This window comes from Malus sylvestris, chromosome 9 (assembly GCF_916048215.2).
Source record: "Malus sylvestris chromosome 9, drMalSylv7.2, whole genome shotgun sequence".
In the NCBI taxonomy this organism is placed as follows: Eukaryota; Viridiplantae; Streptophyta; class Magnoliopsida; order Rosales; family Rosaceae; genus Malus; species Malus sylvestris.
The window spans coordinates 12208202-12229596 of record NC_062268.1 but is presented as its reverse complement, the minus strand read 5'-3'; the positions used below and the strand labels follow the sequence as shown (position 1 = coordinate 12229596).

At 37.9% G+C, this 21395-nt stretch overlaps 4 protein-coding genes across 6 annotated transcripts in view; 1 reads left to right on the top strand and 3 right to left on the bottom strand.

The window, feature by feature from the left end:
• The window catches only part of LOC126582745 (agamous-like MADS-box protein MADS1), a 102708-nt gene that overhangs the window by 39249 nt on the left and 42064 nt on the right, over positions 1 to 21395 (top strand). The gene's annotated exons all lie outside the window — the stretch shown is intronic.
• Positions 1164 to 5574, bottom strand: LOC126582733 (uncharacterized). 3 transcript variants are annotated; one of them, XR_007609573.1, is made up of 4 exons: positions 5431 to 5574; positions 2280 to 5152; positions 2027 to 2180; positions 1164 to 1506 (listed from the first exon to the last, which is right to left on the bottom strand). XR_007609573.1 is itself a non-coding variant. In XM_050246911.1 (3 exons), the coding sequence occupies exon 2, from the start codon at positions 5055 to 5057 to the stop codon at positions 2280 to 2282; it is 2778 nt and encodes a 925-aa protein (XP_050102868.1). In that variant the 5' UTR covers positions 5058 to 5184; positions 5431 to 5574; the 3' UTR covers positions 1709 to 2180. The 3 variants fall into 3 exon arrangements, 2 of the variants coding, with proteins under 2 accessions (XP_050102868.1, XP_050102866.1); XM_050246911.1 differs by lacking the exon at positions 1164 to 1506 and having other exon boundaries at positions 1709 to 2180; positions 2280 to 5184; XM_050246909.1 differs by lacking the exon at positions 1164 to 1506 and having other exon boundaries at positions 1709 to 2180.
• Positions 10222 to 13881, bottom strand: LOC126582735 (trifunctional UDP-glucose 4,6-dehydratase/UDP-4-keto-6-deoxy-D-glucose 3,5-epimerase/UDP-4-keto-L-rhamnose-reductase RHM1-like). The gene is made up of 3 exons (XM_050246915.1): positions 13715 to 13881; positions 11102 to 12693; positions 10222 to 10995 (listed from the first exon to the last, which is right to left on the bottom strand). Exons 2-3 carry the CDS (start codon positions 12674 to 12676, stop codon positions 10531 to 10533), a joined length of 2040 nt encoding a protein of 679 aa, XP_050102872.1. The 5' UTR covers positions 12677 to 12693; positions 13715 to 13881; the 3' UTR covers positions 10222 to 10530.
• Positions 10222 to 21395, bottom strand: part of LOC126582739 (trifunctional UDP-glucose 4,6-dehydratase/UDP-4-keto-6-deoxy-D-glucose 3,5-epimerase/UDP-4-keto-L-rhamnose-reductase RHM1-like) — a 37228-nt gene continuing 26054 nt past the window's right edge. The window contains exon 3 of the mRNA XM_050246918.1: positions 10222 to 10547. The gene's annotated coding sequence lies outside the window, so the exon portion shown is untranslated. The remainder of the gene's footprint in view (positions 10548 to 21395) is intronic.

Genomic DNA, 21395 nt, shown 5'->3' with positions numbered 1-21395 from the left:
AATTAAAAAAAAAGGAAGGAGGAAGGCTAGCAAAAGGGGGTGCCACCGGCCCCAAGTCACAGCAAGGGCCGATGGCTATGGAGTTTTTAGATCTATTTTGGAAAAGAGAGAAAATTAGTATAGCATAACAATACATAATATTGTATATTGAATTGAAACATCACAATAGCGATGAACCAGCTTTTATGTAGATTATTTTCTTAAAAAGGTGGTACTATCCACACATTTCTTTTTACCTCCCACACACCGTCTCTTAATTTTTGTCATTTGATCATCTTCAATCAGTTCAATCCGAAAGTTGAAAATTAGAAAACGTACATAATGTAAAAAAAATGACGTGTACATAACACTATCCTTTCTAAATTTGGGTTTGAAAGCACATGTGTACTAGAAGCTCCATTTTGTCGCTAAAATCAAGGATCCAATTATGAGATTCCACAAAGGTAGGTTAAATGTGGGCTTCTCATCATTTCATGGGCCCACAGAGTTGGTGTTCCTTCCTTTTATTTATGTCGACCCAACCTTCAGCCGGGTAACATGCAATTTAGGTCCCTTTTGGATCAAAGCCACATCGACAGATATACACGCGGCATCAATCTAATTTGCTTAGGACTTGGCAGTTGAATTTAAGAATTAGAAAATCCGAGCTGTTGGTTTTGTTTGCAAGAAAAATCGAAGCCCTTTACCTGTGTGAGATGAACCAGCGAAATAAGTCAATGAGGGCGTCTAATTCAATTTGAGTGGTTCGAATTGCTAGACCGGTGCTGAGGTTCCCATCAGGTACAAAATAGACAAAGAACAAAAGTTAAAAGTACGGGAAAGTACGAAGAGATTCTTTTGCAATCAATATATTGTCTTAGCAACATTGTCATTGATATAAATAATTGTTATGATTTCATATGAGAAGTGTTATTGGCACTCCAAAAATCTCATTCTACACTCTTCACAAGTGTATTTTTTTTTTCTAAATATAGAAAGTTTAAAGTGTAAAATGAAAATTTTGGAATGCTAATAACAATTCTCTTTCATATGACAAACTATTATTTGTTAGATAATTGTTACGGGGTGTCTCTTCTTGACTGCAAGAATCTGTCTAAAGTATGGGTGAATATTTTCATAAAAAAAAAAAAAGTATGGGCGAATGGGAAATAAAAGAGCCAAAGTCAAAGCAAAAAAGATCTTCAAATTACACAAATGTGGGTGGAATTGTATGACAATTTACACAAACGTGGTTTTTCACCCCCAGTAATAGTGACATCTGACCTAGCAGAAAAAGAAAACAAATAGGCCATAGAATGATTATGGTACTTTGTATTTTTGGCTGTGACGCCAGGTACTTGAACATTAGCTCGAGGCATTTTCTCTACCCTTTCTTACTCTGAGAATTCAGGGGCAACCCGTGTCCGTGAACAGTTGAACCAATAACCATCTTTAGGCTAACCTAACCTCCTCCGTCCCCCGGGAACAACAAGGGTAGTATAGGAATATTCACCTGCACTCTCCTTCCTAAGTATCAATGAGAAGGACACATGTCACTCACGAGCTAATTAGATAGAATAGATTAGTAAAAGTAGGTCATTGTCCTTGAATCGCAACAATTAGTAAACTGAGTCAAATCGCGACAGCTCAAGCTTCAAACCATAAGAACCAAAGTGAAACTTCACTCAAATTACATGAACTAAAATCATAACCTGGCCAAGATAAAAAGTAATTCTGGAACAATACCATCAATCTATATCATATTCAATCAAAATTCATATAATTCTCTTACAAGTTCTCAACTTCCATCGTTTTTTATTGATACAAGTTCATCAAAAAGGTTCGAAAGTAACGTTTCGAATCTGGTCTCTAATCCATTAAAACCCCTTGTGTGTAAGGATATTATATACTTGAGGCGGAGACGGAGAGATGGACTGTGAAGTAATGAAATAAATACCATGTTGGCCCTTGTTTTGGACATGAAATAAGGGATTTAACACTGGCCTTGCAGTAATGTCATGTACAAATTGCTGAGTGGATCACATACCTTCCTTTTAGTGTTTCCCTCACATTTCTCAGCAGATTAGACCACGGAAAACCGTTAATAGGCATTTTCCAGAGAACTGAAGAGATCAACTAGGGAGTAGGAAGCCACCCTCTCATTCAAACAGTCGCAATACCTGAGATCAGGAACATAATTCCTGCAACAAGCAAAGGAATTTTACTGTTATTAATTCATGTACTTAAGACCAAAAACAAAGGGTAACTGAATTCTAATGTTTTAATGTAGAGTTGCATACTCAGAAAGTGCAGTGATCTCTTAAGATGGTTCGAGCAAGATCAACCGCTCCACTCTTTTTGTAGATGAGATGCAAATTAAAAGCTGCTTCTCTGCGAAGGTCACAGTAACCCAATTTTTTATTTTCAGCAGACTCTGACTTTTCATGGGGAAGCTTTGGCATGGGGTAATCCTTCACTTGCATTGCAAGAACTTTGTCATAATGCCAAGCTGCCAGAGTCACAAGGCCGACTTGATGGTACGCCCTGGCTATGTTGTAAAAAGCCTCCTGGCTGAATTCACAAAGCTGCAAGTTGTTGTGGAGGAATGCTAAGCCTTGTGCAACACACTGGTGCCTATTCTGAAGTCTATGTCCAAGGGCTAAGTTGACTAAGGCAGTACCAACACAGAGATTAATAAGGGGATTCTCTGGCAATAATTTATAAGCTTCAAGGTATTCTCTCACGGCATCTTGATGACGGCTTTTTTTAGTAAAATGATGCCCAGAAATGAGACTGGGAGGTGCACAGTCTTTGAGTTTGTCTCTCTTATTGCGTAGAAACTTGTAATGTCTCGCATACCAGTCATCTAATCTGGTAATTACTTTGTAATAGCAATTCCAGGCAGCATTGCTGTATGGATGCTGGTCTGCAATGTATTTTACACAGTTAACCCCATGCTCAGGATCAGGTGTGTTGTATGCAATTTGAGCTCCAAGAGACCTGAGTTCTTCCGCAACAGAAGACATGTTGCGAGTCGCCTTCAAGAAAAGATTTATTATCTCCAATGCTTCGCAATATCTTTGCAAGGAGGCCAGTGACTTACACAAATCTATTATGAGGTCGTTATGCTCTTTATCCTTGAGAAGATCTGGCAGGGGAGGTTCTTTATGTATTTCTTCCGGAGGATCATCATCTGAATCATCACTCTGCCAGTCAACTCCAGAAGCCATGGCCTCAGCTCTTTTATCTTCCTTTACTTTTGCCTTCTTCTGAAGCAACTTCTTCGCTCTTGCAGCTTTAAGCAGATCTGAAGCAGGAGCTACTGGTCTAGATCTACACAATAGGTTCTCTTTTTGGTGATCCTCCAGGACTTTGACTCTTTCTAACAGGACAGTTTTTGTGAGCCTCCTTTTCACTTTCACCTTTTGCTGAAGTGATTCGATGCTCAGTGACGCATGTACCAGATGATAGATTGTATCTACAAATTCCTTGGTCATCCCCTTAGCTCGGTAAATATCGCAAAGCTTCAGTTTCACCTTTCCATTGCACCACCATGGTTCTGATTTATCCGTTTGGGGGTCCATACGATGTAGAATTTTCGGAGGAGATAGCAACAAAATGGCTTCATCTTCTCTGGCTTCTTCAACAAGAATAGAAGCCAGTGTTAATCGGGCCTCAATATCATCTTCAAATGTCTTTAAAGCTTCGTAGAAGCACAAAATTGCCTGTACTCTGTCATTCAAGGACAAATGACATTGAGCGATTTTCATAATTATAAAGCCATTATTAAATTCGACATTTCCTTTCAACATCAAATAATACTTCAACGCAGAACTATGATGCCCAAGACTCATATATGACTCTGCAACTTTAGCAATCATGTCAGCATTATCTGCACTCTTCTCATCAAGAGCACTAAAAATACTTTCTGCCTTCTCCATATTTCCGAGGTAAGCATGGCATATTCCTGCTTTAGTTGTCATTGCCAGAGGCATCTCTTTTTCTGAACAGAATACCAGTTGTGCATGCTCAATATGCTGAAGGGCTTCCTTATGTGAGTTATTTTCCATAAGTATGGAAGCCATCAGATCAATGACACTAAGATCAGCTTCAGTTGGATGATTTCTGAGATAGTCCTCTAGAATCTGTATAGAACGCTCTTGCTGACCACATCTTTCATACATCATTGCTCCCGTCTTGAGTGCTTCAACATTATCAGGACAGGCTTGTACTATCTGTTCATAAGATGCTGCTGCTTTCTGATAATCTCCAAGCTTAACATAAAGTGAAGCACGATCAAATTTCAGACTAACATTTTTAGGATCTGCTGATATTGCTCTTGAAAGGCAATAAATCGCATCATGACTGTTGCCTCGTTTATTGAACCGGTCAAAAAGCAGTTCCCAAAGAGCTGGATCTCTTGGTGCTAAAAATGCAGCAATTCTGTAGCAATTCAAGGCATCCAACTCATTACCAAGATTGTCATGGATAATTCCAAGTGTATGATACGAGTCAGGCAAATCTGGTGCTTTCTTTACAACTTCTGTCAAGATTGGTATGGCCTCTTCAAAACGGCCAAATGCATAGTGAAGATTAGCTTCACCAAGCATTCTATTAATCTCGGGGGTTAGCTTCTTCATTGATCCTTTTCGCCTACCCCTTTTCTTAGACTTCCTTGATCTCCTTTGCATACCATAATTCATGGCCTCCATTATTTCCTCCATGCTTGCTCCAGTAAGATCCTCCCGCCTGGCCTTCTTAACCGAACCTTCGGGCCGGCTGTCCACAAGTGCTTTTCTCTTTCTCTCAGCTAAAGCCTCATAATCCGCCCCCAGAAGTCGCTGATAAAGTTGGTCACCACCATCATCTTCCACAAGATCCAAAGGATTAATCCCATCTATAAAACTCAAGACATTCTCTTCCTCATCCCCATTGTCCTCCTCCACCTCCTCATCTTCGTCATCCTCTTCGTCATCCTCGACATCTTCTTCCATGTCTTCTTCCGAACACACAGCTAGTTCATACTGAGAAGCCTCCTCATGATCACCATCACTAGTAGCATTCTCCTCCTTATCCATCAAAATGTACAGCCAAAGGAACCCTCTCGAATACCCAAACGAAAGAAGAAACGAGGAATATCATACACTAACAAAGAATCGATGATACCCGGAACCTGTTTTGCCAATTATTTCCATCATCAAAACCCTAATAGTTAACATTCCCAAAATACGAGAAATCAAATTCATAACACAAAAAATTTACACAATTCAAAACGGAAAATGCATCACTCTGATTGACTCAAAACCCTAACAACATTGCGGCAATCCAAAAGAATCATACTTTAGCATTAATCAGAGAAACGAAAGAATAATAGAATAATTCAAGTGCAGAAGCAGCTGGGGAAGTCAAATTTTGGGGGGGAAAATTAGGGTTTTGGGATTGGAAAGTTACCTGGAGCTGGGAGAGGAGATTGGGACAGGTATCGATATCGTTGTGATTTGGATTCGAAGCACGGCAGAAGGGCGCGCAACTTAGTGAGCGCCGGTGGCAAATTTCTAACAAATTATTTATTTTTCGACTAGAAAAATATAAATTACGCTTATTAACGTGGTCAAGATTTTCAAACATTCTATGATATTTGGGAGTATTTGTAACCGTCGGATCTTTATTATTGTTTTTTTTTTTTTTATCAGGCTTTCTATTTTTAGTAGACCTGGCAATGGCATTTCGTGTTGTGTTTTTTTTTGTGTTTGTGTTGTTTTTGTGACATACTCGATCTTTTAACGGGTAGTGTCGTGTAAGAGCAATTCCACCTCTAAAAAAATACGTCAGCATCCAGTCTATTTAATTTACTCAGTGAACAGTGATAGACTCCAATGAACAGTAATAGATTACATACATCTTCATCCCTAAAACTAAATAGCCTAGTCAATTTTATTAAAATATTATTAATTTTTATTATAAAATAATAATTTCATTTTTAATTTCTTCTTCTTCTTCCCACTTTTCTCAAAAGGGTCTCTTTGGATTGCCAAAATCCCATGTGATTGTCTTTAAAGTGTGTTCTTCCTTACCACGATACAAAAGGCTCACCAAATTTTCTGATCAAATCATCCCCAAAAATCCAATCTTTCAATTCGATCCCCCACACTTTAACCCTAAATTTCACTTTTCCAGATCAAATGGAAAATCCCCAATCCAATTAGCTTCGAAATTCAGTAAAATTGAAAAATATGTTGAGCTCAAACTAGTATCAAGCCTCTCCCTCCGATGCCTCGTCACTGCTTTTAGGCCACTCCATCGCCAACAACATCGTCCGAAGTCGGAGACTCATATGTTGGCCGCCACATCCTCTACGTGGAGCAGCTCGGTTCTTGCGACGCGCGAGCAGCCGTTGGATGATGCTGCAAGAGTCGTCAGTTAGAGTCCATGAGGCCGCGATAGAGCAGGTGGAGGATCGCCAGAGCGACTGGGCCTACTCCCGGGCGATTATCGTGTTGGACCTATTGTGGAACGTTGGGCTCCTGGGAATTGTCGTCGAGGTGTTGTCGTTGAGCTGGAAAGATGAGCCTTTCGTGCCTTTGAGGACTTAGATTGGCTGGTACGTGTATCAATGCCTGGTGCATATGGTCTGCGTGGTCGTGGAGTGCAAGAGGAGGAGGCGCATTATCGCTTGGCGTCATGTAGGCCAGGCAAGGGCTTATCACATTCTGAGCCGGCCTAGAGACTTGAGCTGGGTGCCAACCTATCTGCTCAATTGGAATGGATTGGCTAGGTACCGGCCTAAAGGTTCCCCGGTGAAACTGCTCTAAGACCCGTTAAAGTAAACGGGTAATATGACTGGACCTGAAATTAACTCGTTAATATTATCAAGTAATATGATCCGACCCATTACTCGTTAAAATATATATATATATATATTTTTTTTAAATCAGTAAATAATAAAATGAAAAACATAATTTGACCCCAAAAAAAAATTGAAAATATAATACTAAATTTGTATATGACCACATTATGACATAAATATTATTTCAAAACATAAAAATAACATTTATCTTCTAAGTATTACGTACCCCAATACAAGAGTCTAATAAGAAAACATTAGTATATTACTACAAAATACCAAAGGTTCAAGGATATGCAAAATGAAAGGAGTTGCATTTCAAGGTTGACGAAACCTTGCACGTTTTTTACAATAAAACCCTTCAATTTTCTTCAATCACCAAGGGAAATGATATTGGTTTATTTTGAAGTCCCTTAAAAATACTATACGTGTGGGTTTGTATGGATTTAAAAATTCAAATGACGATGTACCCATCCTCAAAGTGTAGAGAATTCGATCACGAGCGTTTGCATATTAATATTATTTCATATTTTTTGCACTTGTAATTAATTATTATATTTTTTTAATGTGTTTGGTATTTTTAAATTACTTGATATTTTTATTTTTAATGTGTTTTATAATTTTTTAATCCCACTCCTTGCATATAGTATACTATAAAAATAAATAAAGCTTAAAATTTTTAAATTTATATAGAATAATAATACAATAATACATATTTTAATGTGCAATATATACTTAGACACTATGACTATTGTATTTTATAGTAAGTTTTTTAAGTAGTTTAAAAAATTAGAATAAGTTTGTGCCCATTAGTTTTTGGAAATTATAAAAAGATTCTTAATCTTTTAATCTTAAATGTACCCATTCCTATAATTTTTTATTTTTTTAATCTTAAATGTACTCATTCTTAAATATAACAATTTGTTATATGTAAAATGTCCATTTTTTATATAAAATGTACAAATTTTTTATATAAAATTTACCCAATTTTTTAATATAAAATCCATTCAAAATTTTTTAATCCTTTTTAAAACTTATTTGGGTACATTCTTTTTTCGTTGATTTGAGAATGATCTATGTCAAGTTTAATTGAAGAAATTTACTAATATTATTAAGCTTAATATCTTCTTCATTTTTTTTGTGTTTTGAATAATGTATCCATGTTTTGGTACAATAATTTTTTTTTTTGTTAAGTTTGATGGCTGTGCCCATATATATATGCGCGCGCGCACGCACACACACAATATAATAGAGAGTATAATTTATATATCATTATTTTTAATCCTACAAATTATGGGTTATATTTAAAATCTCATTAATATATATAAAAATAAAAATAAAAACAAACAAACAAGTGTACGAAAAAGGATTGGAGGCTCTCGTCTCTCCCAAAAAGCTCTCCCTCTTTCAACCAAACCCTAGCCATCAACCTCTTCGCTGCTGGTCTCTGTGTAACATCTCACATCGTCCAGGGGAGTGGATCCTGTAAACCTTATATGTATATTCCCATCTCTACCTAGCACGAGGTATTTTGGGAGCTCACTGGCTTCGGGTTCCATAGGAACTCCGAAGTTAAGTGAGTTTGCGCGAGAGCAATCCCAAGATGGGCAATCATCTGGAAGTTCTCGTGTGAGTTCCCAGAAGCAAAACCATAAGGGCGTGGTCGGAGCCCAAAGCGGACAATATCGTGCTACGTAGAGTCGAGCCAGGAATGTGGTGGGGGCCCGGGTCGGGGTGTGACAATTTGGTATCAGAGCCAATCCCTGGCCGGATGTGTGCCGACGAAGACGTCGAGCCCCTAAAGGGGGTGGATTGTAACATCCCACATCGCCCAAGGGAGTGGATCATGTAAGCCTTGTCTGTATAGTCCCATCTCTACCTAATACGAGTCATTTTAGGAGCTCACTAGCTTCAGGTTCTGTAGGAACTTTGAAGTTAAGCGAGTTCGTGCAAGAGCAATCCTAAGAAGTTCTCGTGTGAGTTCCTAGAAGCAAAACCGTAAGGGCATGGTTAGGGCCCAAAGCGAACAATATCGTGCTGCGGTATAGTCGAGCCCGAGATGTGGTGGGGGCCCGGGCGGGATGTGACACTTTGGCTAAGGATGGGGGCCGGTGGCAGCCTCTCCCCTCCCTTTCCTAGCTCTTCCTCCCTTCTTCTTCCATTCTCTTCCCCATCTCAGCCATCCTTCACCCCTCGCCATTCTCGTTTCTTCCCACCTACTCATGCCGACCCCTCATTCCTGACCTTTCCCTTCCTCATCTCCTCTCCATTTCTTTTCTCCCACCATTTTGGGTGTAGATATCCATGGATCTATGTCCTATACCCCGACCTGGGCCATGCCCTTTTAAGATTTTCTTCGATTTGGCGATCACTTTCCTGGTGTGGGGTTTAGATCTATGTTGCAGGTGGGTTGGATTCCCCCTCGTCAACTCAGTTCCATGGTGGTGTCACCCTCCTCAACGGCTTCGGTGCTCTCAGCTTTGGAGAATGGGCTTGGTCTGGGAGCTTGGCATGTACGTCTCATTGCGGCTCGGCTCGGCTTATGTGTGGACACCGGCATCCTACTGTCTAGAAGTTGTAGGTGGCCTTGGTATAAGTACCTCGTTCCTCCTGTTATGAGTTGTACATCGAATCCTTTCTTGGTGTAGTGTAGTTCCTCTTGCCCTTGTGCACCACGGTGGCGCTGGTGTTTTGGCTAATTTGGTATTCGCCTTCGTGCGTTGTGTATTGTGAGTCTCGTCCGCTAACGATGACTTTGACGTGATCTCGCACTTTCGCGATGACTTTTTATGGCCTCGCTATTCAGCGATAACCGTTGTGTCTGCCGGTATCTCTCTGTTGTGGCTATCGTTTATTGTGACAGATTTGTGCTGGTAGTTCTTGTGCGCTTGGCGATTGCGTGGTTGTGCTTGTGGGTGTCTATTAGGGGTTTACTATTATTTGTCTGTTTTGTGCAAATTCATTCCAGATCAATTTATTGGTCACTGGAATTATATACCCAATGACACTTTGTAATTGTTTGGTGTTGATTAATGAAAGACTATGCTATCGTTTCTTGTCAATATATATATATATATATATATATATATATATATATATATAAACAAATATAAATTTTAACTTTTAATTTAAAAAATATAATAACTTATACTATTACATTAATGTCAAAGACTTCGATAAAAAACTAAAAACAAACAAGGTTTCAGTAAAAGAATATTGATAGCCATAGACCGCATCCAAAGTGTCACATGTATATGTACTTGTATGATCGAGTATTTTGAGTTTGATTTCTATAACATAATACTTAAAGAATTAAAATTAGTCTCATAGAACTCAAGTTTTGGCTCATCGTCGGAATTTGATTCTTATAAAAAATAAAAATCAAATAAAAAAAGCTCTTGTTTAAATAAAAATAATTTTATTGGTTACATATCTGAAAATTACAATGCCCCAACTTACAGTAGACCCAGCAATTCCATAGCTTCTTATCAAAACATGAGAATAACTAAACAAACCAGAACCAATACCACCAACTTATTTAACTATCCTCATCTATCACAGAAACAAATTTGACTTAATTCATAGGATGAGACTGATGGAACCACAACATGAGAATTACTACAACCCTAGCTAATTCCCACAGGATAAATAAATAAATAAATAAACAAATGCATAGGAACGGTACCGAGGTCTACTTCATGAGACACTTAAATTGCTGCTCCACCTGCAAATGTTTTCTTGTTGGGTTCAAACACGTATTTAATGAGCGATTCCTTGATCGGGAGCAGTTCTGGGAACTCTTTCTTCAGCTTTGATGCATCCATCTCATTGTTACTTCTTGCTGCAACGATAACCTTGGCTTGTTCTTCCACAGTAAAATTAGTCCACTTGAAACTGGGGTCAATGTAGTTCTTGTACATCTCCAGAATCTCGTTGTGACTCACCACCCCGGGGTTTGTGAAGTTCCATATGCCCCTCAAGTTCCTCTTGGCCATCTCAACTGAAATGGGTAGAAGCTCGTCCAAGATTGTCATGCTGTTTGGAATGTCGACCACTTTGTTGTAGCGCGAGATCTTTGTGATGAAGTTGCGTGGGTTGCTGAGATCAGATGATATTGGCATTCGAACTCTAAGAGTGCAAACATTCTCATACTCCTTTAGAAGCTCTTCAACCTGTTACACAAAAATGGGAAAGAGATATCAGTTGGGAATTTGGGAGCTATTTTAAACTTCTTTTAAGATTATCACAGTAATAGATAATGATGGTTGGAGAAAGGACCATGGCTTTGGTTTTGGAATAAAATGAGCCTGCGAAATTCGGTGTGTCTTCCTCCTTGAACCCAATTCCCGATCTTGGTGGATGGGCATCATCATACTCGAAAATGCAACCAGTGGCATAATTCACCATTAGGAGGCCGTGATCTCTGCAGACATCAGCCAAGGTTAATGTACCAACAACATTGGTCCGAATTGTTTCTGGTTTATGAGATTCACACCAATCCACATTGGGTCTGCCAGTCACTCCAGCAGCATTAAAAACATGGGTTGGTTTAACACTCAGAATATCAGCCATGAGCTGTGACCGTTCCTGAAGACGCCCTCGTCCATACTCATAGGGTAACCCTTGCTTCTCACAAATCTTCCCAAGAAGGCCTCCGATCCACCCTGTTTTACCATAAATCAAAAACTTCAGAGACGGCTTCTCAGTAGATTGGATGTTCCTTGGAGCTGGAACAACCATTTTGCTCTGACTAGAATCACTTGCTGACAAAGGGTAAGCAGAATCGCCAGTATCGGAACCATCAAATTGTCTTTCAATTCCGGGAACCATGAGCATTTTTGGATGAGGGAGCAGTGCCCCAGAAACATCTCCCCACCATTGGGGATTCTTGACATACCATTCCATGGTCTTCCTCAAACCCTCCTCCCACAAAGTCCTTTCCGACCATCCCAAGCTTTTCAGCTTCTGGTCATCCAAGAAATATCTCTGATCATTGAAGGGCCTGTTCTCTACAAACTTTACATAAGTATCTGGGTTCAGAGAAAATAGTTGGCAAATTTCCCTGGCCACATCAACCACCCTCCTCTCTTTCTTCGTCCCAATGTTGTACACATGGCCTACCTCACCCCTATGGAGAATGACTTCAAATGCCTCTGCTACATCCTCGCAATAGAGATAACTTCTGACATTGGATCCATCACCATGAATCGGAAGAGGCTTCCCTTGCATAGCCAAGAGAATGAATTTTGGAATCATCTTTTCAGGGAACTGGTTGGGGCCATAAACATTGTTTCCTCTGGTCGTTATCACAGGCAATCCATATGAACGCCCATATGCCATGACAAGCATCTCTGCTCCAGCTTTAGTTGCAGAGTAGGGGTTTGTCGGAAGAAGCTGAGAAGCCTCATGATTTCCCACCACAGCATCCTCATCTGTCTCCCCATAGACTTCATCTGTGCTTACATGAATGAATCTTTTGATTTGACCAGTGACTTTGCAAGCTTCTAGAAGAACATGTGTCCCGTAGATGTTGTTTTTGGTGAACTCAAAGCTGTTACCAAAAGAGTTGTCGACATGGGTCTGGGCTGCAAAGTGCATTATTGTGTCAATGTTCTCGGTCAAAAGGATGAAGTTGACAAGATCAGCACTGCCTATGTCTCCTTTGATAAACTTAAACTTGGGGGACGACTTTGAAGGATTAAGGTTCTTCAAATTTGAACAGTAATCAAGCTTGTCAAGGACCACAATCTTGTAGGCAGGGTAGTTCCGGATACGCCGATTGCAAACATGGGAAGCAATGAAGCCAGCAGCTCCAGTAAGGAGGATGTTCTTCGGTTTATACGCAGTATCCATATTGATCCAAAGGACTTCTGCATAATCCAGCATACAAAGTTTGACTAAGAATCCCAAAACTCAACTAAAAGAAAGCATGCTAACAAATCCAGGAGATATATTGCCATTGACACAAACAAAAAATGGAAATTCACGGACAAAACAAACTTGCAACCGAGGCTTTCATGTTTTATAACCTATCATTAAGAATTTAATAGACCTTCATCATTCTTAGACTCAATTTCAAGTGAGATAACAATGTAAAGAAGACAGATTTTTGGTGCATAGGCATCCATTCTCTAAACAAACCTAAAAAAAGGCAGGTAAATTTGCTGCATTAGTCTTTCAAGGAAATAAAAAAAAAAAAAATACTACAATGTAAAGTTATTTTGCTTGTATAGTTATCGATGCAAACCTTGATCCGAAAGGACTAGCAGAAATTTAGCATGCCCCTCCAATCAGCACTTATAAAATACAGAAGGAAGACAACCCTTCCATCTGATTTTCACGTTTTCATGTCATGTTAAAGGTGACACAAAATAAGCTGATAAAACATTTAATAACCATCAAACGAACGAAAACCGCCAGATTAAGATAACTGCAGAATTACTGTTAAAAAAACAGCAGAGTTTAGGAAGGAACAAGAAACTCTTATGAATAATTAATTAGGCCATAAAAATAGCTTCTTTTAACGGATTCCTGACTTGATTTTCAAACAGAAACAAGCATTTCGTTTTTCGAAACCAATTTTCCAACGAAGCAACCAGACCCCCCAGCAATGCAAATTGCAATCAACCAGGATCCCAAAAAAAAAAAAAATAAATAAAATCTGCCAAAAACCCAACGTTCATAAAGCAAACAAATAACAACCCACATTGAATTTACTAGCATTAACCCTATAAAACACGCTTAAATTCGAATTACTTCATGCATAAGCAGGAGATCTGAGTCTACATCGAGGGAGTTTTTCCTTGATTAACAGCTACTGACCCGTGATTAAGTAAATAAAACAAGTTTAATTACAGAAAAACATGAAAGATTGAAGCTTTATTGACTTACAAATCCTGGATTGGAGTGGATCTTGAGTACAATTCGCAGCCTTTTGTCCTGTGCTGGATTTAAGACCAGTTGAAGAAGTAAGACGAGAAATGACTAGAAAAAAAGAGAGAACGAGATGAGAGTGTGTGAGGAGGGAAGGTGGAGAACGGGATATTTATAAATACGCGTCACAAAAGAATTGAATTTTGCATTTACAACTATATATATTTTTTTAGTAAATTATAGCAATGAATCTTTAACTTTAACGCAATTATAACAATGATCTTTCAATTAAAAATTCATATAATTTATCTCTTAACTCATCAAAACATGCAATTATAATCTTTTTTGTCAATTTCATTAGAACTTCCATCAAAATGACTCACGTGTAATGCATGTGAGGCTAAACTAACGAGCAAATATAGAAAATCAAATGTGAAAAATTGTAGCAAAGGTCCCTCAAAATGGTCCATCAACTTTAACTCAAATAGAGAAATAGTCCATTGATTTTAACACAATTGTAGCAATATTTCCTTCTAACATGACACATTTTGACGGAATTGATAAAAAAATACCATAGCAATATGTTGTGACGAGTTAAGGGACCAATTGTCATAGATTTTTAGTTGAATGATCATTACTCTAATTAGGTTAAAGTTGAAAGACCTTTGCTATAATTTTTTCTATTATTTTTTTGGTTAATTATATTTCACATCCTCGTGACCGATTTTTAAAGTGATCCATGAAGTTTCAATTTTTTTGTTACATCATTAAATTTTTAAGATTATCAAAATTTATGTATCTAAGTTATTTGATCGTCTCGCAATTCATTGTTCACTAAATTGATGACACGTCCATTACAAAATTATTAATAAAATAATTTGTAAGCCACACTTTCGTCACTTGAACAAAAAAAGCCTCATTATCGTGCTTTCAATTAACCTAAATCAATGCCTTGTGTTCTAGACTGACAATCAATTACACAATTCGGTCCATAATGTGCAAGTCTATTTTATCGTCAGTCCACACATACAACGTCATTAATTAAGGGAAGAGATACCAAATCCTAGAAATCCAGAGATTCGGACCCTCGAAATTTGATCAAACGACTACAATTATTATAACTTTTAAAAGAACTTCCTGTTTGTAACCATTGCATCAAATTTGAAGGATCCGAGTCTCCGAATCTTTAGGATTTGGGGGGAGAGATCTAAAGAGGATCTATTCCCATTAATTAAAATGAAGAGATAGATTTATACAATTGAAAATTTTAAGGTAGAATATGAGACAATTAAAATTTTGTAACCTATAAATATTTTATTGGAATGTTTGTTACGTTTTTTGGAGGGACGGTAGCGACGGATTTGGAAGGCTGAGAGCCACAGGTTCACAACTAAAATGGTAATTATATTTTAATTAACTTACCAATCAAGTTAATCAAGTCAAATTAAGGGTGATTCATGAGATTGGACCTCTCTCTATGCGGCCGACAACAATGAATCAATGCTGTTGGTTAAAATTTTGTGTTGTTGTGATCGACGGTTGTAGATCAATGTGAAATCTTCCTGTGATGGAAAGGGCCCCATCAACAGAAAAATTAACTTCCACTGACGACAAATTAGGCTCATCGTTGGAAAGATGTAGTACCCGTCAGAAAAAAAATACTTAAATATTGAAATAATTGTTTCGCAAGTGGTCCTTTACCACAATGGTGAAAAAATATTGAGCTCTTGTATAACGGCGTAGGTTCAAGCCTCGTTGATGACTAATATAACATCTAATCTAACAAAATTCATCGTTTGACAAAAAAAGAAAAAAATGATTGTTTCTACAACTCTTTTCACGTGATTGAAAACCGAAACAAATGTACCATTGCTTTCAGGCGAAACATTAGTATGCATTGAGATGTTAGTCGTTGGATCCTTAACTATTACGTTTGTTGTTTCATATTCGGTTATCATTCATTCTGATCATAATATAGGTCGGTCCATCATAGAGTTTTCTCTAAAAAGGGACATTTGTGGTAAAAATCATAATACCTCAATTCCAAAACAACTATATAGATTATTTCCGATGGAATAAATGAATCATGACAAATTTTTTTATTCTTGATGGTACATTCTAAAAAAGAATCTCAAATTAGGATTCAAGATGACTGAAGATGCTCTTACCCTTTCACCTTTAAAAAAAGTGCCACATATGTCTCAATTATCAAACAACAAACAATAAAACACACCTAAAAGACATCCATATATGTCATAATGTTGAGCACAATGCTGCATAAATCAATCAGATCGGCAAAGGGTTGCATTTTTCTTGTGTGCCTTGTATTATATATTATGACAAGGTTTCACAGGACTATATGCCGTGCAGAAATGTCAAACTTGTGCTTCTCATCAATGTTTTTTTTTTCCTTTTCCAAATGAGAAAGCAAAGTTTTGCCCACCCACACCATTGTTTCAATGCTTTGCATTTAATTTGAAAGAGAAATTTGTAGGATAGTGATATCTACACATTATTTTTACTTTTTTGCACCCTTGTTAATTTTTGGCCAGTACTCTTCCTTAATTAATTCGATCTGGCGGCTAGAAATTGAGAGGGGTGTGTGAATAGAACTACCCAAATTTGTATGATATTTTTTGGATAGTTCTATTCACATCCTCATTTTTATCTCCTAAACACCCTTGTTAATTTTTAACATTGATGTTCTTCAATTTATCCGATCTGACAATCAAAAGTTAAAAGCAGTGTGTTAGAAGTAAAAAAAAGGAATATGAATAACAATACCTTATTTTTCTGGTCCACAATGATTGTATGAAATTTATGTTATAGAGACTGGTATTGTAGGATTTTTATGTCAATAGTGCAATGTCATGTATTATTTTCTTATGTTGTATTATAAATATAAAACATCACGATAATAATGTATCTAGATCCATCTCTTCACATGGTGAATATGGTACAATATTCATTAAACAACGAAGGATACGTACAACCTGAGGATAGTGTGCATACTGGGCCTCGATAAAAATCTTGCCAGGGATTTCAACACGGTCGAAGGGAAAAAGAGTGTCTCGCACAACAATGTGACCTATCCTCAGTTGAACAATAAAGAAATTACAATCCCTTCCCAACTAAAATATCTTGGAGTAAATCTGGAGGCTCTTCAAGCCACACAAACTCTTGAGAACTCCCAATGCCCATACGAGCAAGGCGATGCACTGCTGAATTACCTTTTCGCAACACATGGGTAAACCTCGAGTGAGCCATCCCTATGAAAAAGAACCTAACATCGTTTATTACAGGACCAAAGGATGAGCAATCTTCCCCTTGATCTTTTAATGCTGCTAGCACCAAACCAGAGTCTCCTTCAAAAATAACCTTCTAGCCAACAGGACAATTATTTTTAACGAATAAAACTACATTTCGAAGGGCAATCAACTCTGCATGGAATGCAGATTGTGTCATCTCAAACTCCCCCTAAATGATTGCAAATTACCACCCCAAAACCCCTTCGTAACCCATTTCGACTCCATGCCCCATCCATTTGTACTTGAACCACTCAACCTCAGGTTTCTGCCACTGTTGCACCTTTCGGCTAGTCTTCTTAATAGCACTCTTATGCCACTTTTGAAACTCAATCAACTAGCCCTTAGCTTTTATCACGACCTCCTACGGCGGGAGCGAAGTATCGTTCCAAACCATGTAGTTCATTTGCTTCCAGAGAGCCCAAATCAACATCAAACAAAACTAAAAACCAAATGACGAAATCTACAGAGATAAATGAGAGATCCAATGCACTAGAGGCAGCCCATGATCCATCTCCACCATCAGGCCCAAACTTCGAAACCACAATGCCTTCGCCAAGCAATGCTTTTCCACACATAAGAGTTGTTGGCGTTAACCCGAGCCTCCAGAAAACCCATCGTAGGAAAATATCAAGTCTTGAATACTCAAAAAACAAGTGACTCAGGTTGATGCATGATGCGCCAAGCTTGCTTTGCTAACAAAGCAAGGTTAAACACATAAAGATCCCTAAATCCAAGGCCTTCATCACTCTTTGGCTTACACAAACATTGCTAATTAAGCCAATGTATCACCAAAATTTTGCAATCATATTCAATACCTCACAGAAGGATTTAGGGAGAAGGAAACATTGCATGGAATACATCGGCAAAGCTTGGGCAACTGTTTTCACCAACAGCTCTCGCCCCGCACAACTCAGTAGTCCTTCTCTCAAACTTTGTAATTTCTTCCAAAGCCTATCTTTCACATATGCAAAAGTTTCTTTTTTCGATTTCTTGATTAGGATCAGTAGACCCAAATATTTATCATGAAACTCCACCCTCCTCATGCCAAGGCAGTCGGCAAGCAATTGTTATAGTTTCCGTGTTTGGTAAGCTGGTGCTTGGGCAATGAGTTCCTTGGCCATAGAAATTAGGAAAATATAACCATTGTCCATTATATCTCCAAAAGGTAGTATTTTCTTGTTAATTTTCCATCATTACCAAGCATAGGAAATAAAATTTTCATTTCTCATCCCCTAGAAAAAGACATAGATGTTGTAGTCCTATTAGATTAGGAATGTGATTGTGTAAATCCTAGTGTATCTAGGGATATCTTGGAATATTATATAGGATTAGATATTATCTTATTAGAGTGTAATCCTATTAGGGTAAGGAATTAACCTTACCTACTACTATAAATAAAGGCACAATGGGGTGGAATAGAACACACCTCACAATTACACATCTTTCTTTTCTCTCTTTATGTGTTGCATTCCTTCTTTCTCTGGTTTCCATAATTGTTCAGTAAATTATGCCTACAACAATAAAAAAAATTATTTTTCATTACTTCAACTTCCTGCATATTGTCAATTGATTAGACGGGATGAACTAAGGTTCAAAGTTAAAAATTTCAAATATAAGAATCAGAAAAGGATCCAGCGATCCTGCAATCGTGTCTGTTCATCGTACATCGTGGGTCAGTTTTCGTTAGGTACTATTTATATTTGAATTTTAAATTTTAAATGATTTCTGACCGCACGATGTACAATGAATGAACACGATTGCGGAATTCCTAGGATCCCCAGGAATCCGTGTTCGGAAATGTGTTCACTTGATGGTGGCTGGTGTTGAAGAGGGGACATTGACACATTGTCAATCACAATTAAGGTCAATTTGATCCTGATGACAATGAGTCAGCCAATTTCACATTTGTATGCATATGCATGTCCCTTTTAGTGCTGATCTTTGCTTGATTGATTATTATTTAGAGAATATGAAAATCTAATAATTGAACTTTGGGGCTAAATTTGAGAACCATATATATATATATATATCATTACAAGAAAGTAGACAATAATCACTTATATTAGTTGTACAACATGAGGTGGTTAAAACCTTAACAGTAGCTAAGGGTGGATCCTTAGCCACTGTTTATGGCTTTAGCCACCTCTTTCTGTATAATTAATGTTAGTGACTATTGTTAACTTTTGAAGTGTATATTGTTTAAGTTTTTTTTATTAAAAATAAAATTATAAACAATATTGTACCTATATTGACAAAAGGTGTGAGAGTTTGAATGGCAACACAATGAGTGAATGCTCTATCAACCAGGATAATCTACTAATATCATATTTTGTTGATAATTTGAATTAGTAAAGTTCATCATACATGAGACAGAAATAGACAGATCAAGCTTAAACACTATAAATATCACAAAATTTAAGCTTTATATCACAAACTTTAATTAAGCACTAAATATCATTATAAGAAACATTAGCTATACAGAAAGAGGTGGCTAAAGCCTTAATAGTGATTAAGGGGTAGGTAAAGGCTTATCCACTACCCACCCCCTTAGCCACTGTTCAAGGCTTTAGTCACCTCATTCTGTGCAATTAATATTTGTGATTATTGATAAACGAAAATCCAATAACAAAAAACATAAATTCAACCAAAAAGGGAAAAGATAGAAAAATAAAAGAATTCTAGAAATTCTAGCTGACCAAGAAAGTAGAAAAGAAATTGTAGCTATCTTTTACATGATGGCGCACTCTATGGGATTTTCTATAATAAAGTAATTGAAGGTATGCTCAAGTGTTGGTAGTGAATTCGAGGGCATGTTTATGTTGAGTGAAACCCCGTTGAACCCAAGCCCAAACCTAATAGGCCCAAGCCCAGGAACCAAGCCCTAGCCCAGACCCTGATTCGGCCCAACCTAGTCGGATCCCAGGAACCTAGGTCGCACGTGGGAGTGAGTGAAGGGCTGCTAGTGAGGTGGCGGGTGGTCACCACCTTGCGGCGGCGCGTGGGGGTGCCATAGGTCCCCCCTTATGTTTTTCGACGTTCTGAATCTGTTTATGACATCCATTTCCATAAATTCTATCGTTATGATAAAGTTTTATTAATTGGACCCTTTATGTGCTTAGGTGCGACCATTAGCGGTGATTTCGTCATTCCTATTTCGCACGGCTCATCGATAACAGAGTATATGTGAGTGGACCCCTTATAAAATGCATGTTTTAATAGTAGAAATGCATACATAAAAAACATGATTTTATGGTTACGTTTTATGAGTAAATTAGATTTACACCTTATGATTATCATGCTTTATTGAGAATATTTTGGAATACCATACTTTATCGAATTTATGTTCTTGGTAGTATATATGATGGATGACTATATACTATTTATGAACATGTTTTTACACTCTTTGTAGTATGTATGATGGATGACTATATACTACGAATATGTTTTGAGATATATGTACTTATGTTGGAAAGATTATATTCAATATTTTTGTGCGTATCTAGTGGTCACTTTCCTGCCTACGGGAATATGTTCTGCCTACGAGCGTATGTCTTGCCTACAGGCGTATGTTCTGCCTAGGGGCATATATTCTGCCTAGGGGCATATATTCTGCCTATGGGCTTATGTCCTGCCTACGGGCGTATGTTCTACCTACGGGTGTATGTTTTGTGTACCGGTGTATGTCCTGCCTACGAGCGATGGTTCTACCTACAGTTATATGTCCTGCTTACGGGCGTGTGACGGTCCTGCCTACTGGCATATATTCTACCTATGAGCGTATGTCCTGCCTACGAGCGCATGACGGAGAGACTTCGGGCAATTTGATACCACTAGTTAGCACATTATATATGATATATGTTTTATGAAAGGCTTTATGGCATGCTAGGGTTTTCAGAAAACCTATCATATATTATGCTATTGTTTTGATAAACTTTAGGGGGAGATGGGTTAATATGTTGTTGAATAACTATTTTCGTATTACATATATATCAACTTGGTCCATTCATGTTTGTTTTGCGCCCCCTCAGGACATAAGAACGAGGCATATGGTCCAAGTTACGAGGCATTTCCCCACCAGTGATATCTTGTCATCATTTCTGCTTGACATCACTTGTAATAGCACTTTCCGCTTGTATTCTTAATTAGATGTATGCTTTAAACATGCCATGCATTATCACTACTATATTATTTCGTTAAGTTTGTATTTGAATATTACATTGCGTAGTTATGCATGAAATTTATATGCATGTCTTTCATATGTTCTCGGCATATGCATTCATTAAATGGCTTGCGTCACCTTCGGGTGTCGGCCAGCACATGGCCATCCCACTGTCCCCTAGACATCGGGATTGAGGCATGTCAGATTGGTATCAAAGCATACTTAGGACTTC

What these genes read in the sequence shown, in the direction of transcription:
- LOC126582733 (XM_050246911.1), bottom strand. Translation starts at nt 5,057, where the DNA reads ATGGATAAGGAGGAGAATGCTACTAGTGATGGTGATCATGAGGAGGCT.
- LOC126582735 (XM_050246915.1), bottom strand. Translation starts at nt 12,676, where the DNA reads ATGGATACTGCGTATAAACCGAAGAACATCCTCCTTACTGGAGCTGCT. An exon ending in ATTCCAAAACCAAAGCCATG is followed by an intron (nt 10,996 to 11,101) that starts GTCCTTTCTCCA and finishes TTTGTGTAACAG; the next exon opens with GTTGAAGAGCTTCTAAAGGA.